The sequence below is a fragment of the Rhinolophus sinicus genome, chromosome X (assembly GCF_036562045.2).
Source record: "Rhinolophus sinicus isolate RSC01 chromosome X, ASM3656204v1, whole genome shotgun sequence".
Classification (NCBI taxonomy): domain Eukaryota; kingdom Metazoa; phylum Chordata; class Mammalia; order Chiroptera; family Rhinolophidae; genus Rhinolophus; species Rhinolophus sinicus.
The window spans coordinates 78938455-78964143 of NC_133768.1; the positions used below are offsets into that span (position 1 = coordinate 78938455).

General features: G+C 41.0%; 1 protein-coding gene across 10 annotated transcripts in view; it reads right to left on the bottom strand.

Moving 5' to 3' along the window:
• Window positions 1-25689, bottom strand: part of AMOT (angiomotin) — a 90857-nt gene that overhangs the window by 59468 nt on the left and 5700 nt on the right. For 3 of the 10 annotated variants that reach the window (XM_074323480.1, XM_074323479.1, XM_074323481.1), the window contains exons 2-7: window positions 22139-22216; window positions 15654-15802; window positions 12511-13444; window positions 4817-5384; window positions 1013-1157; window positions 72-164 (exon numbers count right to left, since the gene is read on the bottom strand). In XM_074323480.1, coding sequence (XP_074179581.1) covers window positions 72-164; window positions 1013-1157; window positions 4817-5384; window positions 12511-13382 — 1678 coding nt within the window. In that variant the 5' untranslated portion in view covers window positions 13383-13444; window positions 15654-15802; window positions 22139-22216. Of the gene's footprint in view, window positions 1-71; window positions 165-1012; window positions 1158-4816; window positions 5385-12510; window positions 13445-15653; window positions 15803-22138; window positions 22217-25689 lie in introns of those variants that run through there. The other 7 variants (XM_074323484.1, XM_074323482.1, XM_074323485.1 and 4 more) reach the window with 5 other exon arrangements.

Consider the following 25689-nt stretch of genomic DNA (forward strand, 5'->3'; position numbering starts at 1 on the left):
GAACTGTGTGACCTCTTCACACACCTCATTCCCATCCACACATTAATACCTGCTGAAGCTTTCAGACTTACTTTTTGCAAAGAGCTGAGATATGGTTTTTCTGGTATCCTCTGACCCTTCATATTCCTTCTCCGCAAGCTGCTTGTTGGCTGTCTCTAGACGCTCTGTGGAATTAGGACACAATAAACAGGGCCCCATGCACAAACTTCCATGCATATACTATTGGCCCTCTCAATACTGATCTTGGGCAAAACAAGCCCATTTCTTCTTACTACACAGGAATGGGTGACACAAACATAGGTCTGCAAATGTGGATCCCAAAACAACACTAGACCATGGCAGGGAAAGGGGAGGTGAGTAATTAACATTTTCACTCCTCATTGACAAAACCAAAGTACAAATTTCTAAATGTCCACAAAGTAATTTATCCCTGAATATGATATCTTTTATTCACCAAGCAAAAGCACCAAAGTTATTATAAAGTCTTCAAAATCATGTAATGTCAAAGCTGGAAGGGGACTATAGGCAGCATCTAGTTCAGTTCCTTCATTTCATAGACAAGATGCCCTAAACCCAAAGATAAAAAATAACATCCCCAAGGTCATCAGTTTTGAAGGTGGTTATTTCTCACTATCTTTAATATTATTTGTTAAGATAAAAATACAAGGAGGGAGTCCTAGAAACAATGGATGATATCACTATTTCAAGCTTTACCAAAGACAGGCCTCTGTAAAACTTATAAAGGAAGAGAGGCAGCATGGATTGTGTGAGTCAGCCAGGTAGGTCGAGAAGTCCCAGGATGGGCACTGTCCAATTAACACATCAGCTCATCCCACTTTGATTAAGCAAGCTTGGGACCAAGTACCACTGTGGTCACAAAAACTTAGCCTGGTCTATGCCCTGCAATTTACTGACCATTCTAGTAGTCTGGACAAACCTAAGAGCCTTAAGGTATGCTGTTGAGCTCTTCCCTTCACCGTCTTGGCCAGTGTGTCAAAAATGATTCCCTCACCTCTCAGATCCCTGTTGAAGTCATGCATCCTTCGAATCTCGCCCTCAAGCTTGTTTCGCATGGCTTTCTCCAGGGTCTCTCTTTTGGAAGATGACTTCACAAGGTTCTCATATGCCTCTGAGACATGCTGGATTTCTGTCTCCACCTAAACAATAACAACAACAACAACAAAACCCAAAAAACAGAAAAAGGAAAGATAGTAGGGATGGTAGGAGCTTGAAGGGAAAGATAGTCTGAAAACATACATGCAAATCCTTAATGGGGGCTTCTCCCAGGGCTTTTTCAGATGGTCAGTAGGCAAGCATAACACAGATAAGAAAAAATTCCCAGAAGGACTTATAAATTCAATCTTAAGCTCAGTAAGCAACTCACAGGGTCCTGATACTTCCTCAGGTTTTCCTCAGAGAAGGTGGTAGGAGATAATAAATTTAAGTATGGTTATAAGTGATTTTCATTTCTGAATAAGAATTTTCTTAATTTTGAAAATAATAATAATAATAATAATAATAATAATAATATATTTAGTATGGATAACGTTATTCTAGAGCATCCAAAGGGCTTTCACATGTTTATTTTGATTCACCCTGATATCTGCCTTCACAAAGATGCTTTTCCCCATTTTAGCAGAGAGCAGAGTTAAACTGTCTTTTCCAAGATGAAGTTAGCAGCAGAAGCAAACCATAAAAACTCTTAAGCCTCAGACTCATTTAGTAGTTCAGTTCAATTTAACAAATATTTACTAAGAGCCAAATATTTATGAGAAATCTTTAAGGCACTGTGGGATATGTAAATATGAATGAGGACATCATCATTGCCCTCAAGGAGCTTTTAAGCTAATCAGGTAAAACAATATAGGGAAAGAGGTAGTATTAAGAAAATTAGTAGTGGTGCTATAAAGTGCAGGTGAGAAAGAGGTTATTTCTGGTAAGGGGAGAGGAGGACAATTTCAGGGAGGGGGTGGCATTTAGAGTCAGATCCTGAAAGCTGGGTCAGATTTCAATGAGCAGAGGTGAGGGGAAGGGTATTCTATTCTGAGTGAGCAAATGAATTCCCAGAATGACCAGTAGTCCTGTTTGGCTGGACACTATGGGGTACACAGAGGGAAACTGGTGAGATCTAGCTGCAAAGATAGACTCGAGTCAGGTCATAAAAGGGCTTTAATGCCAGACATTTTGACTTTATTCTGCAGTCAGTGGGAAACCAGTACAGATTTTTGAACAGAAATTCATTATCTGAGATTAATTTTATGACACCCCTATAAATCTTGTAAAATGAAAAAAATAACACAAAACCTCAAAGGGAAAGGGTTTTGCCCTGAATCAGCCCAAATCAGGAAGAAAATAAAAAATTATTACCCAGAGTCTTTCTGTAACCAGTATAGCTTCATTGCACATATAAGAACCAGAGATATTTGCATATAATTTTTGTAAAACAAATAAACCCTATGATTATTAAACAATATTCAAATTAAATATGATTCCTTCAACCATTCTGCATTCCTTCTCAGTTTGCCACTATCCTCCTTAACAAAGCTCAAGGTACTTTGTGGGGAGAAATATCAGGCCCCCTGTGGAAGACTGGGGGAAAGGTGGGATTACCAAACAACTCAGATTCCACCTGCCCCAGCTCTAAAATTATGCCTGATACAGGACTGCCTGCAAATAAATGAGGCTTACACCACAAAAAACGAGCAGACTTGAGAGTGCTTGTCTCCTTGCAGATGGCACCAAGATAACAGCACAGAAGGAGAAAACTGAATGGCATTTAGAGACATGATCTGCAAGGCTTGAGCCTGATAAAGCTTCTGCGTGAAATTCAAGTGCTGAGTAGAGAAAAGAAACATTTCCATTTGAAAGAGCAGCTTGGTGTTGGTCTCCTCTGGGCAGCCTTTAGAGTACAAGACCTTTCCAGTTCCTCACAGAATGCCACACCTGGAAGGCAGACCCTTTATTCGAGCTGTTCAGAGTACTATTTCAAGATCTTGTACCAATCCTTTCCCTGTGTAGATACTGTACCCTCCAAAAGGGCAAGTTGTACGTCTGTCAACAAAACCTTCCAGGAAAAGAAGTCACAGAAGGGCATATCTACTAGTTTGGTCTGTGTGATGGAGGGGACAGAGAAGAAGGAGAGTGGTGGTGAGTTTCCAGGCATATTCTGTTTTATTTATTCCTCTCATGAACCTCAGGTCTGACTTGTTCTAGCACCAGCTGATATCTACCTTATTCTCCCCACTTTCCTTTTCCTCTTCTACCTAACCTGTGACTCTCATCCACTGCAGCACTGGATCAGCCTTCACTTCCCTCAATACTCAAGCTGTGCCAATTACACTTGGTTGAGGTATCTTTCCTCATACCGTGAAACAAACAACACAAATCCTATTATGCTCCTCTTCCTGTCACCCACTCACCCCCCTCAAAAATTAACCATGGATGCTTTGGTGAAGAGGACCTGTAGAAGATTTGGGTTCATCCTTCAGTTACCACATCAAAGATGGTGCCAGGAACACCCTGAATAGAGAATTGGGGAGGGGTATCAACTCTTAAACCTAATCAGCCAAACCGGATCAGTTTGCATCTAGTGGGTGAATATGGTCAATTTATTGCACCAATGTGATGGGGGTGTATAGTTACATGAGCTGAGAGAAAAAAATTAAAATTGGGGGCAAGCTAGAGAGAAACAGTTCTCACTCAACCCCAACAACCCCCATCTCGATTTGGGAATATTGCGGGGAAAGCATTTTTGCCACATAAAAATACTTAGCTTACTTCCTCTCTCCTTTAGGACTCAGATCTGATGTTTACATATTCTCAGCTTCATTCTGGTCCCTGAAATTTTGATTCAAGCGTGTCTCCTAAGGACAGAGTTGCTGAACAATGCCAGGCAACCTTCCCTCCCTTCCCCACCTTCACCCTTATCTCCCTGAACAGTTCACATTGTCAGAAGATCAAACCACATGAGCTCTACAATGACAAAAGGGGCAAAGAGGCTACCAAAGGCATAACCTTATGCACCAACAGCCACTGGAAGCCAAGAGCTAAGGTTCCTTGCTTAGGGCACTCAAGAGCTAAAGTCCCAGCTGCAGGAGACAGGAGGGGCCCGGGGAAGAATGTGAACTGGGGACATATACTCCTTTTTCTATTTCCTCAGCCTAGAGCTGTCACCTGTCAGCCAGCTGTGGTGCTAAGCCCCTACTGCCCCCCAGAGAAAGAGAGCAGATGTTGAATTTGAGCTGCAGGGAAGGACCAAAGCAAAAAGGAGGAAAAGGAAGGGGTGTTGAAAAAGAGTTACCATGGGAACTCCCACTCAGAAAAGTGCTCTAAGCTCTTTCCAGAACAAGGCAGGAGCAGGATCTAACTTCAGTGGTGAGATTTTTTTTTTCTAGGAACTATGGTTTTATATTTAGGATTCAAATTCGGTATTTGGGAAAATATAATCAAGACAGAAAGTCTTTATGCTGGCAGTTCCTTCACCTACACAGACATTACCAGTGTTCTTTACCTTATGAAGAAGTTTCTCTGCCTTTTGGAATTCTAAAGCAATCAATTAAGCTTTCTTTAGGGCTATGGTGTCTGGGAAAACTGTATAAATATTTTTTTTCTCCTCATATAAGTGTAAAATGTTACTTCTCCTAGAAAATCAGGCAGAAGGCTTTACCCAAATTTTGATCCATATCTAACTTTCAGATGTAAGAATCGTGAAGACCTTCCATAAGTCATACAGACACCCACAAGTGGAGACTTTCACATCGATATTAAACAAAAAAGATTTAAAGGAGATTTGAATATCCTAACACAGGGGCCTCACCTTCTGCAGTCTTGCCACCTTCTCGTAGCATCCTTCCAACTCCTGCTGCAAGTTCCGGTTCTCATCTGAGAGTATCTCAACCATCTGTTGGGCTCTGGAAACAATGGCAAAAGGGTCTGCTGGCATTGGCTGATAAGAAGCAGATGACTGCTGAGCTCTAGGCATAGCTGAATAAGTTTCTCCTGGCTGCTGCTGCTGGTGGTGGTGGTGGTGGTGGTGGTGGTGGTGGTGCTGCTGCTGCTGCTGCTGCTGCTGCTGCTGCTGCTGCTGCAGCTGCTGCTGCTGCTGCTGCTGCTGCTGCTGCTGCTGCTGCTGACTCAGGCCTGGCTGGGTCAGACGGTAATGATCGCCCTGGTGAGCCTGATTAGGAAGGAAATGTTGCTGAGGCCTAGGTAGGTGAGTTGAGTGGTCTCCTTGGTTTGGGACCAATGGGTGTTGGGCAGGAGATAATCTAGCGGATGGTGGAGATTGCAGCAAGGGCAAGGAACCCCCAGACGTGAGGGAAGAAGTAGGGCTGTGAGGCTGAGAGTTTCTGGCTGACAACGGCAATGAGATGTCCTGTGCTGGCCTGTAAAACATGGAGGGCATGCCAAGATTAAGCTCTCTCTGAAGGCACTGGGGGAGAAGGGCACAATAAAATGAGATGGGGAGGCTTCCAGTGCCCCCAGGATACCTGCAAGATGAGTAGCAGGCAGTGTTAGACTATGGAATCTCTGCAAAGACTTCTACTGTCCTTTCCAAGCCAGACCTTCTGTGACTGGCTGACAGAGTTGTGATCCCATGGAGGATTGAACCAGATGTCTCAAACTCAAAGTCCTCTTTGTGAAAATCAAAATGATGTATGCTTGTACAGTCAGTACTCAAGTTGAAGCATTTTAAATATGTCTTTTATAAGGTAATTTCCACCTTCCCACCTCATTATTTTAAACTAAACTTTTTCTGATATTCTATTTGTGATCTGGCAAACATAAAGTATCAAATTTAGAAAATACGTTCCACTGGCCCAGAAGGAAACAGCAAACAATAGTCAAAACCACAACTCATGTAACAACCTAAGTATCCATCAACAGATGAATGGATAAAGAAGAACTGGTACATATATGCAATGGAATATTACTCAGCCATAAAAAAGAATAAAACCTTGTTATCTGCAACAACATGGATGGACTTAGAGGGTATTGTGATGAATGGAGTAAGTCAGACAGAGAAAGAGAAATGCCACATGATCTCATTTATATGTGGAATCTAAAAACAAAATAAATGAACAAACAAAACAGAAACAAACTCATAGATACAGAGAACAGTTTGATGATTTCCAGCTGAGAGGGAAGTTGAGGGGCAGGGTGAAAAGGGGGAAGGACTTAAGAAGTACAAATTGGTAGTTACAGAATAGTCATGGGAATGTAAGGTATAGCATAAGCAATACAGCCAATATTGTAATAACTATGTCTGGTGTCAGAAGGGTACTAGATTTATTGGGGCGACCACTCCATAAGTTATACAAATATCTAACCACTATGTTGTACACCTAAGACTAATATAATATTATATGTCAACTATAAATGAAAAATAAAAAAATATTTAAAAATACCCCTCATTTTGCTATCTGCACCTGTTTTGATAATATGTATATACACAAAAAATTACGTGAGAACATGTAGATACTTATTACATTAGAGATACCAAATAATTATTGATACTAATAATTGACTGATGCCTATTAGGGGGTAATAATATCATGACTTGGAGGGGATTACAGGCAACACTATCATATCATATTTGATTTACTCAATCACAAAATGTAAGGATTGGAAAGGCCTTAAAGAAATAATTTTGTCCAACTGTGTCACTGGACAGAGGGGGAAACTGAGGTCCAGAGAGTGGAAGCAATCTGCCAGATATTACAGAGTCAGTTCCGGTAGTGCTAGGGAAACCCTTGTTTTCCAATTCTCATTTTCAGGCTCTATCCACTACCATAATACATTGATTTCCATGAACTGATGTTCAGGTTCCCAGACTATTGTTTATAGAAAGTTCCAGAAAAAGAACTTTGGTACATTGTTTAATATGGCTCTCCCATTTTAGTACCTAATACTGGACTATTAGCCATTAAAAGAAACTATCAGAGTATGTGAGTGAATCACTTCCACTATCACCACTACCAGGAAGAATATCGGTCAATATATACTAAAGATGAAAAGCTTGTTCACCACTTCCAGCCAATGCCCAACTAACCTCATATACTCCCACATCCTGTGAATGCTTATCCTACAGTTGACCTTTCTCAATCCATGGAAGACAGATGGCTAAGAGCATGGGATTTAGATCCCAACAGAGTTTGGAGACTTTTCTACTGCTTACTAGCTGTGTAACCTTGCTCAAGTTACTTAATCTGCATGAACCTGTTTTGTTCCTGAGGTTGTAAATGAATTATACAAATACTGGGCTCTTCTCATTTTTGAGCTCAATAGGAATTACAAAGAGTCTCTTATGTACCTCCCAGTGAGATAGGTTGACCCTATTAGTGATTTTACTTATGGGATATCCATTTAATCTTTGTACTAAATTGCATAAAATTCATGGTGGAACTGGGACAAATTACCAGGAGCAATTAACTTTTAACTGGCTATTCCAGATGCTATAAAGCACATCCCTCCCACACACACTCCAATTATCATTATTAATTTATCTACCCCTACAATAGATCTTCACTATCAGGGATTTTTATAGCTATAAAATAATTCCAAGCACTTTTTCATGGATACCCAATTGTCGAGATGTTCACCAAAGCCCTCAAACCTGCCCAAACCCTAAGTTCCGACTCTCGGCCGCATCAATGATTCTGGTGTACTCACATGATTCCAGTTTCATACATATGTCATGATAAATAATTGCTGAATATTGAAGAGAGCAAGTGAACTATTTGAGGATGGAAGAATTTACATGGTTCTCATGCTTACAACTGGAAAGTTGCTGCCATACCTAACCGTTCTTTCTAAGAACTCAAAGCACTCATCCAATCAAAAGCCTGGGAGCTGTTTATAAACTTATTTGGGGAAGACTCTTTCTCCATTTTCCATACTATGGATATTCAGTTACCTCAGAGGTAAAATGGACTATGTGCTCTCCTTCCTTTTTGAGTAAAAGCTATTGTAATAGATAGATAGATAGATAGATAGATAGATAGATAGATAGATAGATAGATAGACAGATAGACAGATAGACAGATAGACAGATAGACAGATAGACAGATATAGATATCTAGGGGTAGATATAGATATTAATATAATATACAACACAGTATGTTATAATAAGTTACTTATAATATATAACAATATATTACAATATACAATATATAATATATACTACATATAACATATTTATATTAATATCTAAATCTATCCCTAAATATCTATATCATATATATCTATGTATCTATATCTATCTATATCACTGGAGTTAAATAATGTCCTGGGATTTGTTGGGGCTTTTGGATATCCTAGGCAGAAAAGAGGGGCTTACATTTCATGTTCTTCAATCCAGCTCTCAAATTTTAAGGGAAAAACAACCATATTAACCTTCATCCTCATTGCCAGGATTTGGAAACCCATAGCCTGGGAGTTGTTCTCTTTTAAGACCAAATGCCCAGTTAAGAACTGGGCTTCCTTTCCCCTCCTTCCCAGGGCCCCATCAGCAATCCAGGCCTTTCTCTCAAAAAGACCTGACACTGGCCTCCCTCCTGCCTAAAGGCCTAAATGCACTCCCATGCCCTGGACAGCACACAGAGAAGGAGGGGACCACAAGGTCTCTGGAAGGAGGTCTCGGGAGTAAGATAAGCCCAACACTGCAATGGCCCTGGCAGTAACTCTGGCTCTGTCTAGAGATAAGTGGAGACAAGGCAGCTGCCCCTTAGGTTCCCCAGGCTGGAAAAGGAAGCAGATTTCAGTACATCGTGATGTTGGGAAAACCAAGGCAGTCTGTCCCTGGCAGGTTTGCAAACATGAAGCAAGACTTGGGCAGTCGCAAAAGGAGAGAAAGCCCTACAGCCAAGGAACTCCATCTGGGCTCCAGCATCCACCCACCACAAGAAAAGCAGGATAGTATTAACACTCTTGTGAAGTTCCTCTTGAAAGGAGGGGACGGAGTAATGACAGGGGTGGGGGAGAGCTAAGGGGATGTCAGAGGAAGCAAAATTACACTTAAGATCAAATAATAGTAACAGTAATAGTAATAATAAAGGTGGCAGCTACGTGAGCAGCACGCTTCCCAGGTCCTTACACAGTACAGCAGCAAGAATCACTCCCCACTGACACATTAACCAGGAACAGGCAGCCAACAGACAATAGAATCACATGATCCCAAGGAAGCCCTGACCTGCTCACTGCCCCTTCCCTCTCTTCATCCTGCCCCTTTCTAAGACAATCTGGGTCCCTCGTGATCTGTGGAAAGGAGGACATGGCATATATGCAGGACAGAGGCCAATGACGAAAATCAGCATACCTCCAAAGCTGGGGGAACTCCTTCCCAGAGACAGTTTGCAAAGACACAAAGGGAAAGCAAAAGCCGGTTCATCTAGCTGACATAGCACCTCCCACCCTGCCACCTCACTGACTGGGAGACACTGCCATCCCCAGCCACACACCCCCTCACACACATACTACACACTCCTGGCCCACACATGTGCAAGCCCACACACTCACACTCTCATCAGAGCAGGTGCCACCAATAGCCTGGAACCCAATTTATTCTCCCCACAGACACTGTGCCTTTCCCATCACAGACACTGGCTCTGTGATGTTGAATATGTGAATCCTGGAGAGGGCTGCAAAGTCCTGATTGTTTCTCTTGCACAACCAGCTCTGCTCTAAACTACAAAGTTAGGTCACCCTTAGATTCCACTGAACAAGGATTTCAAGAAACCTCAGATCTGGGCATGATTTCAACAATTGAAAGGAGGTGGCTGCTTTACAAACAGAAAGGATTTAATTTTTAAAAGCAGTTGATAAATGTATAAACTCCAGATGCAGAAAAGGCTCAGCATTTAAAAAGACAAAGATTCAGAAAATTTTTAATTCTTCACATGGCTGGGCCTTGTTTCCTATCCGGAGTTCTGGGTATTCAGGATATTTATTTTTTAACTGGGGAGGAGGGCATAGGGTAGATGAAGTAATAAAATGATTGTTTATAACATTTTGTTCATTTTAGCAGCAAATGTCTAGCATTTCACTGCACCTCTAAACGCAAATTGCTGTTTTATGAAAAGCAATTTGTTCAAAGAGCTTGCTTTGCATCCCAACCTATAATTTGTGGATTAAGAACTAAGAATTTCATCTTCTAATTGTTTGGTGCTAGCAGCAGTTACTTGGAAAGGTACTCAAAACTGTCTAGCTAGTTGGTTAAAGGCAGTAAGGAGGACAAATGTGTCACCACCTAAAAGTGTACACTCCGAGGAAGGAGTTCAACTACCTTTCCTTGCCAGTAATTGTCAATAGATGCCACTCCTTCGCCCCGTGCCTGGCAAACATTTTATTGCCAGAATTTGTCTGATGCAGACCCAAACTTCACATAGAGTATCTTCCGATTAGGACTGTTTTAAGTTTGATTATTTATCAAGCATAACAAGCACCGTGTTCCTCTCCCATAGAAAAAAAAAAAGAAAAACTGTTAGAGCAAACTTGTATATTAAAATGCTGCTCAAGAGAGGGTAATCAGCATGGGATCCACAGCTTTGGGGGATAGGAAAATAGACCCACAGATGATGTAGGAGGGAGGACAAAATACAAATATCTTCTTTTAAAATATATGCAGCTAAATTTCTTGGGTGGTTTAATCAGTATGGGAAGAAAAGAAATCCCTCTTTGGGTTCCTTATTATTTATTTAGGGAGATCAAAGGGCTTCTCCGTCTAGCTTCAAACACTGTGGGAGTCATTTCAGATCACAAACAATACTGGTGAATGAATTCTGAAAATAGCTTTCCTGGGAAGGCGGGCCATGTGCTGAGCGGGGCTTTGGATCTGCTCCACACTCCAGCCAGAACACTCCCCTCCCACAAGGCAACAAACATCAGCCCATCCTCATACGGCAGAGAGTCCCACAGACTCTTCTATGCTGATGGGAAGAGCAAAACAAAAAACCCCAGCTTCACTGACATTTTGCTGGCTTGGACACATTTCCACTAAGCTAAGCAGTCCAACAGACCAAACCCTCCCTTGGTCTTCCATTTCATTGGGCAGATGGGAATTGGATTCTTACTCTCATTTAAACCAGAAGGGCCCTATCCCTTACCCCATTTCCTGTTCCAAGCCACTTATCAGAACTTAGGCTCCTGACCTTTGAAAGCTGCATACAGGAGGTTGAAAAAAAAAAAGATTAGAAAATCAACCTGGGTTAAGGACAAAAAAATCCTAAACTGGCCAAGTTAGGGGTGGAGTCAAAAGTGAATTGGCTTTGGCTAAAAAATGGACCTGGAAGAGGAAAAGAATGAAATACCAGGAAATAAATGCCAGGTTCATTCTCCTCCCCTTCCTCTATTCCACCCCCTGCTGCTTTGTCTCCTGAATCACCCTATGAACTTCAAGTCAAGAGGTTCTTTCCCAAAGGAGTAAAAAGGGAACATGAGGCCGAGTTAGAAGTCAAAAAGATCACAGGCCTCGTCTGGGGGACCCCTATGGAAAAAGCCACCCTAGGTCCAGGGAACTTCAAACCTCATGGCCACCTATAATTACCTGTGGTAAGGGCAAGGATACCACATAACTTCCATCATTGTTGCCCATGGTTGAAATGTTCCGTTCCCCCTGCCCCATATACTGAGATACTAACGATTGGAGACATGGTCCCAATAGTAACAATAGGAACAACAAATAGAGTCATGGAATCATAAGGTCTGGTTGATACAACGGACCCTTGAATAATTCCAAAGTATATTTAGGAAGAACTCAATATATGAAACAGTCCTCCTGAACTAACAGCAAGTGGTACACTAGTCATGGATATATGTTTTTCCTTCTACAATTTAGGATCTGACCAAAACTTGCATATAATATGATATGAATTTAATTTAGATGTTTAAAAACATGACAGGCAACTAACCAAATCTGTACAGAAGACAGATAAAGCAATCCAGACTTCATAAACTGCAAGGAAGTATAAAACAAGTTACATTCTGAACATACACCTATACAGTTCCCACCACAGTAATATCTGGGTGTTTGTTTAGTGTCCAGAAGAATCACAGCAATTCTGCAGAAAGATGTGTTCACAAAAATATGATGAGAGTTTTTTTGGAGGGGAATATGTAGAAGTGATAGGATATTCCAGATTAATTAAAGTCCAAGATAATCTGCTTCTGTTCCTCAAGGAAGGGCTTAGTAACTCACAAGATGAGGAACACTGACCCTTCAATATCCTAGCAGACAGGACAGCAAATAGCTGCTGAAATCAAGACTTGTGCTCCTATTCATCTACCAGGTAGTTGAGGCCATGCTCAACCTGTGAAGTTAAGGGAATGTTAATACAGTGCTAATTATGGCTAGAAATTCAGGTTGGCAGAAAATTTACTAAGTCAGAGGCCAGCCATGCATTGCAGAGTCTGTTATAACAAACACCTGCCCATTCCTTCCCTTAAAATTCCCACCACACAGCAGAAGCTGGTTGGGGAGGAGGTCAGGAAATTACAAAAAGGGAACTCTCTTACCTGGCTGCTCCATACTCAGGGGGATGCTGATACCTCATCAGTTGCCCCTCTGTTCTCCCTGGCTGGTTCAGACGATGCTCACTATAGAAGTGCCCTGGCTCTTGGGGCTTGCACACTACAGACTGGGGTGGCATGCCCCTGAAGGGATACTCTGGTGGGGGGCCTCGGTGTTCCATGCCCTTCAAGCTATGCTGGCTGGGAGGTGGCCCTTGGGCCTTGTAGAATTCACTGGAACTTGTGGGATTCTTGTAGAGGTCATTGGGTTGTGGTGGGGAGAGGGGAGTGCTGGTAACAGGTGGATGGGCCTTAACTCCACTGGTGGCCAGTGACATCTGCATTAGTCGTTCACTCAAAGAGCGGACATGTCCTTGCTTAAGGTCTCTGAGTCCTTCATCCTGGTGCATCTTCCCAGGATTGAGTCGCTGAACTGATGGGCGTCCCTCAGTCCTCATCTTCTGGTTGGTGACTCCAGTGACATAGAAGGCAGCTCCAACACTGGCATGCTGTTGGCCCCGAAAGTACTGGGACTGAACTTTGGCTTCTTCATAGGTTGGGAGTTCTTCATTATTCTGCATTCGAGGGGAAAGCTGCTTCTCCATGATGATGTTTTCTGACTGGATTTCCTGCCCCTGGGGTTCTTGCCGAGCAGCATGTGCCACAAGCTGTTGGTGGTGGTCTTGGGGACTCAACACATCATTCTGAGGACATGGGTTTCCACTGCCACTGGGGAAAGGAGGGCCATTCCCTGTGGCTTGCTGGTGTATGGCAAGCAGGTTGCGATTTTCATTAGGATTGCCATAGCGAAGCTGCTCTTGTAGCAGACGCTGTAATACTGTGGTTCCTCCACTTGGCTGTTCTTCAGAATTTCTCATCTCTATTGCTGGTGGTGCCTTGTGAAGAGAGAGAGAAACTGGGCACCTGGGCTGCCCTTGACCTAGGAAGGGGAAACAGGAAGCTTAACACCCAGTTGATGGATAAATCATTCCTCTAAAGGGGAATAAAATGGATATTTGGGGGTGAGAACTCCACTGCAGAGACAAAGTAGATAATTGAATCTAGAATTAATAAATTAATTGTTGGTGACTCCTGGCTCTAGCATTGATAAGATGAGGAATTTGGAGGCATAAGAGCTCTCTATTTCCTCTTTCACTTTTAGCATGGGTTAAACATTCAGTCTTGACTTAACTCCTAAGAGGACTGGAGCAGTCAAGTATGGTGATCAGAGAGGGCAATTTTCCTAGGCCCTTACTCACAAAGTTCATCTCTCCATATTCTATTTAAATGAAAAACCCAACTCATGGCTGTAAGAACGTGGGCAGGTCAGTGGGGAGTAGTTACCCCATAGACAGGATCTGTAAAGCAATTCAGCATGTGAAGAAAGCTACAAAATGCCAAATAAGTAAAATAAATAAAAAGTGAAGAGAGCTTGGCTTGCACCAGATAAAAATGGTCCCAGCTGATGTAAATCATTTTCTCCGATCTCATAAAACTCTGAAACGTATCCTTTTTAAAAAATAAATCCTTTTTGTGTTGTCTGTTTTGGATGCTCCTTGGCTTAGTAAGAGAAGGGCTTGGGATAATTGTTATTGACAGTTTCTCTTTCAGCTATCCATGAATTGTCCTTGAGATTTTGCTGTTGTTCTTGGGTAGGAGAAGCTTAAAGGGGAAACCCTCTTTCATTTGAAGGGTGCCTCTGACAGCATTTAGAAATTGAAAAATAAAAAGGCCATCTTTCTAGAAGGGGTATGATTAAAATATTCCCACCAGCATCACCACCAGCATGACCACCACAACCACCACGAATTCTTCTTAAGTAATATGGATTGAGTGAAACAGATATCAGTAGTATGACAACACAAGATTCAAATTCTAAGCATATCATGGGTTTACAGGGTAACCTAAGCAATTGGTTCCCCCTTGTCTTCTGTTCCCCCACCTGAAAAACAGTAGGTTCTCTCTCTCTCTCTCTCTCTCTCTCTCTCTCTCTCTCTCTCTCTCCCCCCCCCCCCCATGATATACTACACACAAACTCATTAGAGGCTCAACAAATCTTTGGACAGAATCTGTCATGTTAAGACCTGCAATTCAGGAAGTGAGGGTGATCTGGCTGAGACATCTGTCACCCCATTAATTGCCAGGGTTGATTCAGCTGATCTGGCAGGCTAGGCGGGTGTCACCTTTCTCCCTCACCACTCCATGTGTGTCCCTCCGGAAGCTGCATGCTCAGTCATTTGAAGAGGATGACCTTCCCCTATAGAAGCGAGGACTGTTCTTTGGTCAAGGGTATAGAAATAGCTGCGCTCCCCTACTAGAACCTCCAAATAAGCTCTCAAGAACTGCAATACGATAATCAGTGTTCAATAATGAAACATTCACTGTAAGGATCTTAAGTAGTGTTGGAGAATGGACATGGTGTCACACAAAGTCATAATAAAGGTCAACCTAACCAGCCTCAGGTTCCTAGATGAGAACTCTGGAATACTGGCTACCAGGCCAATTTCTACATTAAATATCCTCCAAACTCTCTGACAACATGACCCCATTCCTCTAGTCTTTTAGGGGGTGACCCAGAAGATGTGTATGGTAGATGGAGAAAGGTCATCTTCTCTCCTTTCACACTTCTTGCATGATTACTGCTACCTCATTTCCAGTTATTGTATAGAGCAGTTGAACCCCACAGTTAACCTTCAAAAGCCCTTTTTAAATCCCATTCACCATGTTTTTTGGGGAAGTGCACACCAAGGGGCTGAGGAACCTGCCCTCTAGTCCCCTTTCCCTCCCTTCTCAGTGACCCTCTGGGACTCTTGTATTTAAACTGTCATATTAGGATTTTCTGATAGGCTGACATATAAATCCCTTTTGGTGCCCAAAACTGGAAAGATGACTATCAAACTACTTTTCTTTTCTCAAAAAATGTAAATGTGAGCATGTATGTTTACAATAAAATCACTTATAAATCCATTCTGCAAGGCAGGGAAATCCAGACATTGAGCTGCCCCAGACACTAAAGAGTATACCACCCCCTCCCATTCCACACCCCGCCCCACCCTGCACACACACAGGCTCACACACACACACCCCACACACACACACACACACACACACACACACACACACACACACACACACCCAATAATCCATACCTATTTCTGCTTTCTTTTAGGCTTAAAGCCTTGATCAGGATAGGGAATTCTTGCTTATGAGCAGCTCCAGAAACCGCAACAGCAGATTCCCTCTCCCCTAACACTCAGGTTCAGGGTAAGCGCCGCCAAGATTCCAACCACTGGTCACTCTGAAATGGTTGGGGGGGGGGAGAAATAAAAATGTCGTTTCTATTTTGCCACCAGTGGCCAACAGTTAACCAAACCAGTCGTTCCAAAGGAATGACTTGTCCTCCCACGTGCTTGCCCTTTATATGAGTGGCAGAGTCCATTTCCACCAGGACAAAAAGAAACCTCACGCTCCAGCAGCATGTTCAGGAGGTCGGCCAGTCTCCAGGGGACAGAAATGTCCAGGTCTGAGGTTGGAAATGATTGCTCTGTTCTAGCTTTGCAGCCCCCAAAAGCTGCTGTTTCCATTCTGAATTAGAATGGTGGGTGATGACAAAAGTCATAACCACTGTTACTTTTAGGGTGCAACTTTAAACTGCTATCTGTAGCAGAGCAGGTGAGAGAGGCTCACTGGCTCACATCCCAGAAGGAAAGGCAGTCATCAGAAGGTCGGTTTTTTGGTCAAAGAATGCTCAGTGAAGCTCCAGATTTAACTGCCACAGCCTCAGATGGACAGAAGAAACCCAAACTCCTTTTAACCAAGTCATTAAGTATTTATCGCATACTGGCTATTCTAGACAATTGCCGGCCTCATGCTAAACAGAATGAGGGATACAAAAGACACATAACATATAGTTCCTGCCCTCACAGAGCTTACACTCTTATCAACAGCCCATCCATTCTGACTGGAGTAGCAAAGCAACTTGCCCTTCTCAACACATAGCTGCAACCCTTCTTCTTGTTCAAGGAGAAGATGCTTCCACTTGCTTTTTCAGCACTTCCACTGCCCCAGTCGCTCCACAAAAGGAAAAGACTAGGCTCACACTAGAGACTAGATGCAAATATCCACCAGATATAGATCTGAAATAGTCCTCATGTCTAATCACTGCTTTAAAAAAGCCTGTGGTTCTAACAAAAATGGTACTCAAACTGAGGAGTTTGTGTTTAGATGAGATACACATGATCCACATTCTTATTTTCCATCCTGACTTAGCCATGACTCACTCACATCCCTTAAAGGAAAGGCTTTAATCCACATCAGAGACACCATTTGAGGAGCAAGGCAATGCAAAGGAAACATACAAGTGTCTCTGTATTTTGGGAGCATGTCCAAAATATCCAAGCTAAAAAAAATTCACAAAACCACACAGTGATTAATTTAGCATTATTTCCTTGCAATGTTGCCAAAAATAGTGAACAGATATAGAGTGAACAAACATTTAGAAATTTGTCTTTCCATCTTGTTTCAACCCAACGTGCAATCACAATCAAAAGCAGAATCCAATCTGCAAGGTAATTATTTTGGGGTGTCTCCCCTAATTTCATAGAGAGGAACAACTTCTAATTGGAATCAAAGCTGGACTATTAACATAATTATGGTAAATAACCACTGTGCTTCTATTGTCCAATTCTGAACAAAATTGTTGTCTTATTTTTTCAACTAAAACACACAGAAAACTGCCCAAGGTTTTTAAAATTGAACTCCTAGAGAGAAACCATCATACAGTTCTTTGCTGGTACTATGTAGTTTTTCATGCCAATCTTGACTGGCTTGCTCCTGACACCTAGCTTCTCACCAAAAAACTTTTACTTGTCCAAAGTCTTACTCCCTTCCCTTAATTTTGTCATCTCTTCTCCACATCCTTTTCAAAACCCAAATCATTTTGTCAACTGAACATAGATTGTCCTTCCCTAATATCCCACTCCCTAGCATATTTTTGTTTGTTTAAAAGAGGAAAATAAATCAGCCTAAGAAACAAGCTTTGCTGATTTCTCGTTTGCTGATTTTATTCTTAAAGAACTTATGTTCATCTATATGTTAAGAGTCACATAAAAAGGAAAACAGTACTCCATTTATTTATTAGAAAAAAAGAAAGGAAAATATCCCTTGTCTCATGTGTAAGAACTAAAATAGTATGAACTCTGCAACCTTTAATCTGCCCACAGATTTAATTACACTACTGCCAGAGGTCTGACATCATCTTCAATCAATAAAATAACTTTGTTTCTCCTGGACATACAGACTGTCCCTGAGAATACTTGAAAGGGGAATAAAGGACATCTGTGTTTCTCTTTAAAAATGCAATTTGAATCTATATGTCAACTCTTCTGTAATAAACAACAGGGCAGCAAAGCCAAGCCAAATTCTTACTCCATTTGCAGTCATTGGCCTCTCCCAGTATACCTGGGAGGTTGAGGGAAAAAACATTAGTGAGAGCCCAGATGTTTCCCAAGCCAAGTCCCAGAACATCAACATTACTAGGTAGCCAGGGCAGACCAAATTTCTACCCTTCAAATAAATTTTGAAACATGCCCTGTAAGATCTTCTTTCTATCCCTTCTATCTCCTCCTTCCTATTCTGCCCCCACCCCTCACTCCACCAACCAGGATTAAGAATCTAAGTCTAGGAAACCTGTTTCTCTGCTAAATCTTGGTTAACTTGTTTCATGTAATTTTACTTCTAGCTAAATGGAAAGCAGCCAGTTCAAAGTTTTTCCTATATCTATGTGCATGTATTTGTGCATAACACACACACACACACACACACACACACACACACACCCTCCCACACAAAGAGAGAGGCAAAACAGCCCACTGAATTCTCTCATGTCTTCCATACTGTGGCCTTAAATGTCCTAGGGAACACCTTTCCCAATGGTCATGCCACCCTGGATACTAATTCACTTCCTTTGGGAGGTAAGAAACTATGGTCCCTTTACAGATGATACCTAAACTTTCAATGGGTAATGGAACAGGCAGTACAAACACCATGGTTAAGAGCCTGAGCCTAGAGTTAGTCCGTCCAAGTTCAAATCCTGGACATATATGGCTTACTAACTGACCTCAAAGATGTCTCGACATCCCCAAGTCTCAATTTCATCATCTGCAAAATGAGGATAATGGTGCTCATACCTCATAGGGTCATTATAAAGAAGAAGGGAGTTAATCCATGTAAAGTATAAGCACAGAGCCTGAAACATAGTAAAGGCTCAATAAAAGTTAGCTATTATTATTATTTCAAAGTGGCCTTTTTCTTGAAGGCTGCAGCAACTTTATGAAGTACGGTTGTTTTTGTAAAACCTCTATTTGCAACTCAGTCTTTTGTGCAGGGGTCCTTAAATCAGCGAAGGTAAGAACTAAACTCTTAGGAGTCTAGTGATCCAACCCCCTCTTTTCATAGATGAAGATACCAGAACTTAAAAGGGGTAAGAGCCAGGACCAGAATGCAGGTTTTATTATTCCTAGGGCAATAAATAGTCTTTCAACTACACTATATCGTCTAGCATAGCAGTTTGTACATAGATGATTAATAAATATTTATTACATTGAATTAACTCGATTTTTAAGAAACTATAAACATGGCTTAATGGTACCACCAATTTTTCAACTCCATTGAAATTAAAATGATAATGGCAGAGGGGGAAATCCAAAGAGGTAAGAGGGATGTGTTTAGTTAGCTGTGTAGCAGAAGGACCTCACAAAATCTTTCCTCTTTAGACCAATATATTCAGATAGGTCATACAGTAACATGAACCTCCACTGATCAATGTTTCTAGGCCCCTATTCTAGGTCCTGTCAACATCATAACAACTTGGTACTTACTCTTACTTAAGTCTAGCACTAGCTTAAGAAAAGGCTTTGAGTCAGCCCCATCTCTTTGCTCCTATCTTCACCTCTATCTAGATTAGGTTGGAAAATTATTTTAAGACCTACAGTAAGGCCTTGGCATTTCCAAATCTTACTGACACAGGATCAGTGTCAGTTATCTGTTTCAGAGAGCGCAACTCAGAGGCATGGTCAGTTTGGTCCCAGTTTTACTTTTCTGTACTCTAAAGCAATTAAGTTGAACATGTTAACTGCAACAAAAGTGATTAACTCTAAAACGTACATGAGCAGTGAAATATTGGGTAATAAGAAGAATCCTGTTGCCACCACCCTTCCACCTCCCTCCATACACACCCATTCCAAGGGCGGAATAAATAGATCACTCCATCACATACCATTTCTTCTTGCCTCAGAAAAAGTATAGGTAGTCCATAAAATCAGATTGAGCATAAACTGAGAGAAGTTTACGAATATACCTAGAAGCTGCCTGCTTTACCAATATCCTATCTTCAGTGGCATACTACCCACTTTTATTTTTATTTTTACTTTATTTTACAAGTAATATAAGCACAACATGCAAATATTCATAACAAAGAGAAAAAATCATTCATAGTTTCGGCACCTCAACCCAAACATTGTTAGCATTATAGAATATTTCCTTTAGTTTTTTTCATTGTGTATTTGTGTTTTTACAAAGCAATGAAATATGAATGCACATACACTTTTGGATTCTACATTTCACTTTATCATAAGCACTTTCTCCATGTTGTGGCACTGACTTCATAACAAACATTGCAATGACTGTGTAATAATAGTCCATTAAATCAGTGTATCAAGATTTACTCACCCAGTCTCCAATTACTAAGACATTTAAATTCCTTTCAATTCTGTTATAGTCTAAATAATGTTACAAAAACAACTTTATGATTTAACCTTTTTCAATATTTTGGATTGTTTCCTAATGATAGAATCCCAGAAGTGAACTTAATGGGTCAAAGGAACATGAATGTTTTTAGACAACCCACTAAAAAATTAAAACTAGCATAACATCAAAATCCCATGAAATCTCTCCTTCATTTAATGAAAAGATCTGCTACTCCCATTTTTCCACCAGCGCAGAGCAGGACTCCTGGGAGGGAAAGAAGCCAAGAGAAGCACTGTAGTATCCCAATGGCTTGCGAAATGGCAGAATGGAATGTGGGCTCCCCTGTGAATCCAGCTTGCATGCACTTGCCCCAAATTGCCACCGGCCAAGAAACTAATTAGTAAAAGCATCAGGTGGGTGAGAACAGGTTCATGGCCTGTAATGGCTTATATCATGTTTCATTTTTGCCCTTGGAAAGACCTGACGGTCAGCTTGAAGACATTCAGTTCCAGTGACCCAACCTGCTACATCCTCAGAATTTGTTAGTTTTCAGATACCAATCTTCAATATATTTTAAAGGGTATTTTGCTGTACAGAACTATGCATACATGACCAATGAGCCTGTATGTTTACCTCTATTTTCAGTCACAGTTAAGGTGACACATTTAAAATCAGCTCTGTTTAATATTATATGACTAAGTGGTACCTGTCTTAAATGGTCAATGTGTTATAGACAGAGGTTTATTTGCAGACCCGACCATAAAAGCCATCCAGTCCTAAGGCAGGAGAGGCAACAAGCCAGAGATGCCCCTGGCTTAGCAAGAGCAGATACAAGAGGCATTTCTTTCGTACACTGCTTAGTCAGAACTCTCAGAAGAGGGCAGTGCTTTCCACCTTCTCCTTGAAGTTTTTTCCCTAATCCTCCATCTTACCCCTGCCCCCAACTCTGGTCAATATGGAAAATTAATTCTCTCTCCTCAGTGTTTCCACTGGACTTTGCACACATCTCTATTAGAGCACTTATCACACCATATTTTCTACAAACATTTATTAAGCACTTAACTATAGCCAGGCACTGTACAGGTCCTGGTGGGTAAAAAATAAATAAAACAAGAGTCCAGCCTTCAGGAGCTCCCAATCAAGTAGAGGGGGTACATCCAACAGGAAACCAGAGTATGAGCACATAGCTCTGGCAACACAGAGGACTCTGCAAAATAACTCTGAGGCACCTGAGCAAAGCTTCCCAGAGGAAAAGACCTACGAGCTGCATGGGAGATATGGAATCTGATAACCAACTTGATGTTGGGGAAGTTGCAAAAGGAAGAGTCAAAGATAGGTTGAGATATATCTCTGGGAGTTATTAGCATATGGATAACAGCTAAGGATAAGGAGGGGACTGGATCATACAGAGTAGGAGGAGAATGGAACCAAGGATGAAACTAAGGATTGGACCCTGAAAAAAGTGAGCAAGGGTCACGTACTTTGCAAACGTTGGAGCGAGAGGGAAATTCCTTATTTACCCAGTGGCTCCCCACCCTTCCCCATATACCTTCAATCTAGACCTTGGAATACACTGCTCCAGGAACAGAAGTCCCCCGTTAAAACTCAGAGAGGAAAAAAGAAGTTAATTCTTGTCTTTTAAGCTTCTAAGTACCCAGGAAGAAATCAGTGTAATAAATTGAGCTGGAAATGGAAGCAGCTTAGAACGCATGGGGTGGGTGCAAGCTTTCCTTCTGTATCATTCATAACACCTAAAACATTAATTGGTACATAAAATATTCTTAATAAGTGCATACTGAGTAAACAACAACTTCCTCAAGGCATTGCTAGAGGCCACAGAAAGAGAAGAAAAGGAATGAAAGAAGAGCAGTAACAATAATACTATTACCTTTAGTTTCTCAGTCTTTCTTCTAAGGAAACAAAAGCTCTTTCACTTCTGTTATCTTATTTGTCCTTCTCAGCAGCTCTGTGAGGAAATAAAGGCTGAGGCGATTAATTCCATTTTACAACTGCAGAAGCTTAAGTCCAGAACAGATAGCTAATGATAACTAATTTGACCAAGGTTTCACAGTGGCTTACTGGTGGGGCCAGGTCTTGTGACTTCCTGCCCTGTGCTGGCTTACTAGATACAGACCTCTACAGAACTGACTCCAGTTTTTAAGAGGACAATTCACAAGAGAAATTCATTACGAAAGCAGATTCCCTCAAGACTCCAACAGTATCTTGAGCAAGCAGATACACTGCACCTATAAGAAAATACCTAAGATGTTGCCCCTTACCAACACTGGAACAGCTAAATACAATTGACAGTAGTGCCTCACTAACATAATTAGGAGTTCCCTGTTTCATTGTGCCCCTTTTGAAGAGAGCCCCATCTGTCTTCAGTCTGGCTTCTGTGTCTGAGCGGGGCTTAGGTGCTGACTGCAGGTGTGGCATCCAGCAGGTGCATGGACAGGAGCCAGCGTTTCATATATCTTCATACCAAAGGGTTTGAGTCACTCCCCAAAGTCAGCCCCACCTCCTCCTGCTGACCTGCAAGCCCCAAGAACCTGTCTTGACTGAGTTGCCATTGCAAAACTAAATCTAAACCCTGCCTTCCCCAGAAAGACTAGGGTGAAATCAGTTCAACTACAAATCACATACTCCAGTCAACTTTTCCACTCTCCAAAACTAGTGCACACATATGCTGAGGGCATTGTGTTAAGGAATATATATAAAGAATGACTGTTTCCTACTAGTTATTGGGGAAAAGGAGGACCACAGCAGACCCATATTATATAAATATTACATATTTAGTTACAGAGCACTTATTCTATTACAAATAGCCCTGAAACCTCAGGAGAAAGTATTCATTCTCCTAAAAAAGGTGGAGTACAGTAGAAAGAACGTGCTACCTAGGAACCTGGCACTTCAGTTCCCATCATAAACACTCTCCTTCAGCCTGCCAAGGAAGAACTGCTTAGCCTAGTCACAAAAATTACCAGGTCAGAAAAGTCATCACATTGCCTTAGTGTGTGCCTGAGGCAAGCAGAATGTTCTTGAGGGTAAAGGGAATCATTAAAATTTTCTTAGCTCCAAAAATTATTTGCTAAAAAAAAACTGCTTTTCACACACACAGAAAAGGAAAACTAATTTATTGCAAAAGAAAAGAAAAACAAATGTTACCTTAATAAAATCATTTTTTGTCATTCATCGTTTTTCTTCAATTCATACGGGAAACTCAAATTAATAAGCTTTGGTTTATAGCCCATAATCCAGAAAGTAAAACTGGCTGCTAAACTAAAATGTGATCACTGTATATAAACAGAGTGAAACAAACATCTGAACTGAAAACCTAAATGTAATAAAGAGGAAATTAGATTTTTTCAAAATAGGCAATCTAAATAATTTCCTCCCTCTGTGATTTTTATCTTAGTTTGCTATCAAATGGAAAAAATGTCATTAATTCAATGCAAATCCATGCCCCTTGAAAACAATCCAAATGAGTAAGTGATGTACTAATTAGCTTCCTAATGGGGAAGGTTTTAATTGAACTATTCTATAATAACCTTCATCAAAGTTTCCAGGGCAACTTCATAAAAGGATGTCAAACCTAGCCCATATTTTTATCCCCTTAAAAATAATTCTCAATGCACAGAAAAACAGAAAGCGTATTTCTCTTCAATGCTGTTAACACTCAGGCCACTACATTTTCTGATGTCAGCAATCCCCTTCCCACAAATATTCCAAGAATGCACCACCGTCATTCTCCTTTCAATTATGTGGTTTCTCTTCTCCTTTACTGATTGAGTCCAGGCCTCTCAGATAATGAGAAGCATGTGCAGGAAAAATGCACTCTTAAGAAACCCATGCATCAGTTTCATCTGCATTATGAAGGCAGGAGAGATCATTTGTCCATATCAAAAGTATCAAAATGTAAAGTTTGCTATGGATTATATAAAGGGGGGGGGGAAAAAGATCAGTATCAATGCCCAAATTTGGGGTGCAGTTATTGTGATCTGAAGCAACACCAATAAGAATAAGGGAGACCCCCCCCAAAAAAACACAACCTTTGCAGCTTGGCCACATTTATATTTAATGTTATCTTAATGTTGCTCTGGGGGGTATTTAAGTCCTGACATACACATGGAAATGAGCCACGGATTGTACTGCAAGCATAAATATTCCATCATTAATAAAAACCAGCTGTGTATAAAATACCACAATGGCTGGGTTTCAGTTACTGGCTATCATCAGTATGTGTCGCAAACAAATATACTCAAAACTTTCTCCCTTAACACACACACACACACACACACACACACACACACACACACATTCACACAGAAATTTGTTTTACTCCTTTTTAATCTTCTGGAAAAGCTTTGAAGAGCTCACTGATCTCTATGGCACATTCAAACTAATGTCTCTTTTTGAAGCTATTTTTCATCACTCTGGCAGATGCTAGCGTCCTCTTACTAGAACTTCAATTTACCACATAGAATTAAAACGTTTAATATTTTTAGGAGCCAAGAGGGTCAATAATACAAATGTTGGTACAATCAATTATAGTCAGTAAGACAATGAAGCACCAAGGGCACTGTATGCTATAAGAGAGCAATGCTCATTAAAAGTTAACACCTGCTCAGGACCCTATACTACGCCTGCTCTGCCATCATACCAACACCTTTCATCCAATGACCTCAAAGCATATGCCCAATATGAAGCATGCCTAAATACCCCTGTGAAGTATTAATATCCTTGCTTCCCAGAAGAGTAACTGAAACTCAGAGCAGCTAATTCATTTACTCTTGGTCACATGGCAAGTCAGGGAGGGTTGGGCAGAGAAACCCAGATCCTGGCTTCAACTCACACAGTCTAATGATATTTCATGGAGTTGGAGCAGTAGTGAAAGTGACTTTACACATGTCAAGGACAGCCTATAGAGTTTTTAAAAAGTAGATTTGCAAAAATTACCTTAGAAGATATTAGCAAATATATCCATTGCATTTTCCCCATGAACATATATCATAAAAATGTCCCTGTACTGAACTTGGTACTAAGTACTAAAAACCCATACTTCACCTTGCTATTCCAGTTAAAGAAATTTAATATAACTTTCCAGCAATGATTCCATCCAAAATTGGAGATCATATGTATATTATCTTTTGAATCAAAGGAAAATTAAAGGACCATGTAACTGAACTTTCACTATATGGTAAATGTCTCAAATGAAGAACCCATTATGTGTGGGTTATCCTGCTAAACCTACATGTCTTTTACTTAATTGTCTAAAGTTCATAGTTCCTTTAATATTTTTCAGTCTAATTTAAACATTATTTTCAAAGGTATAAAACAAAGCATTTGTGCTTTCCTGCTTTTCCTTTATTGTTTGGGAGATTTCATAGTCTACCCAAATCTGTACTTTCTTGATGGGATATCATGATACAGTGATTTGAG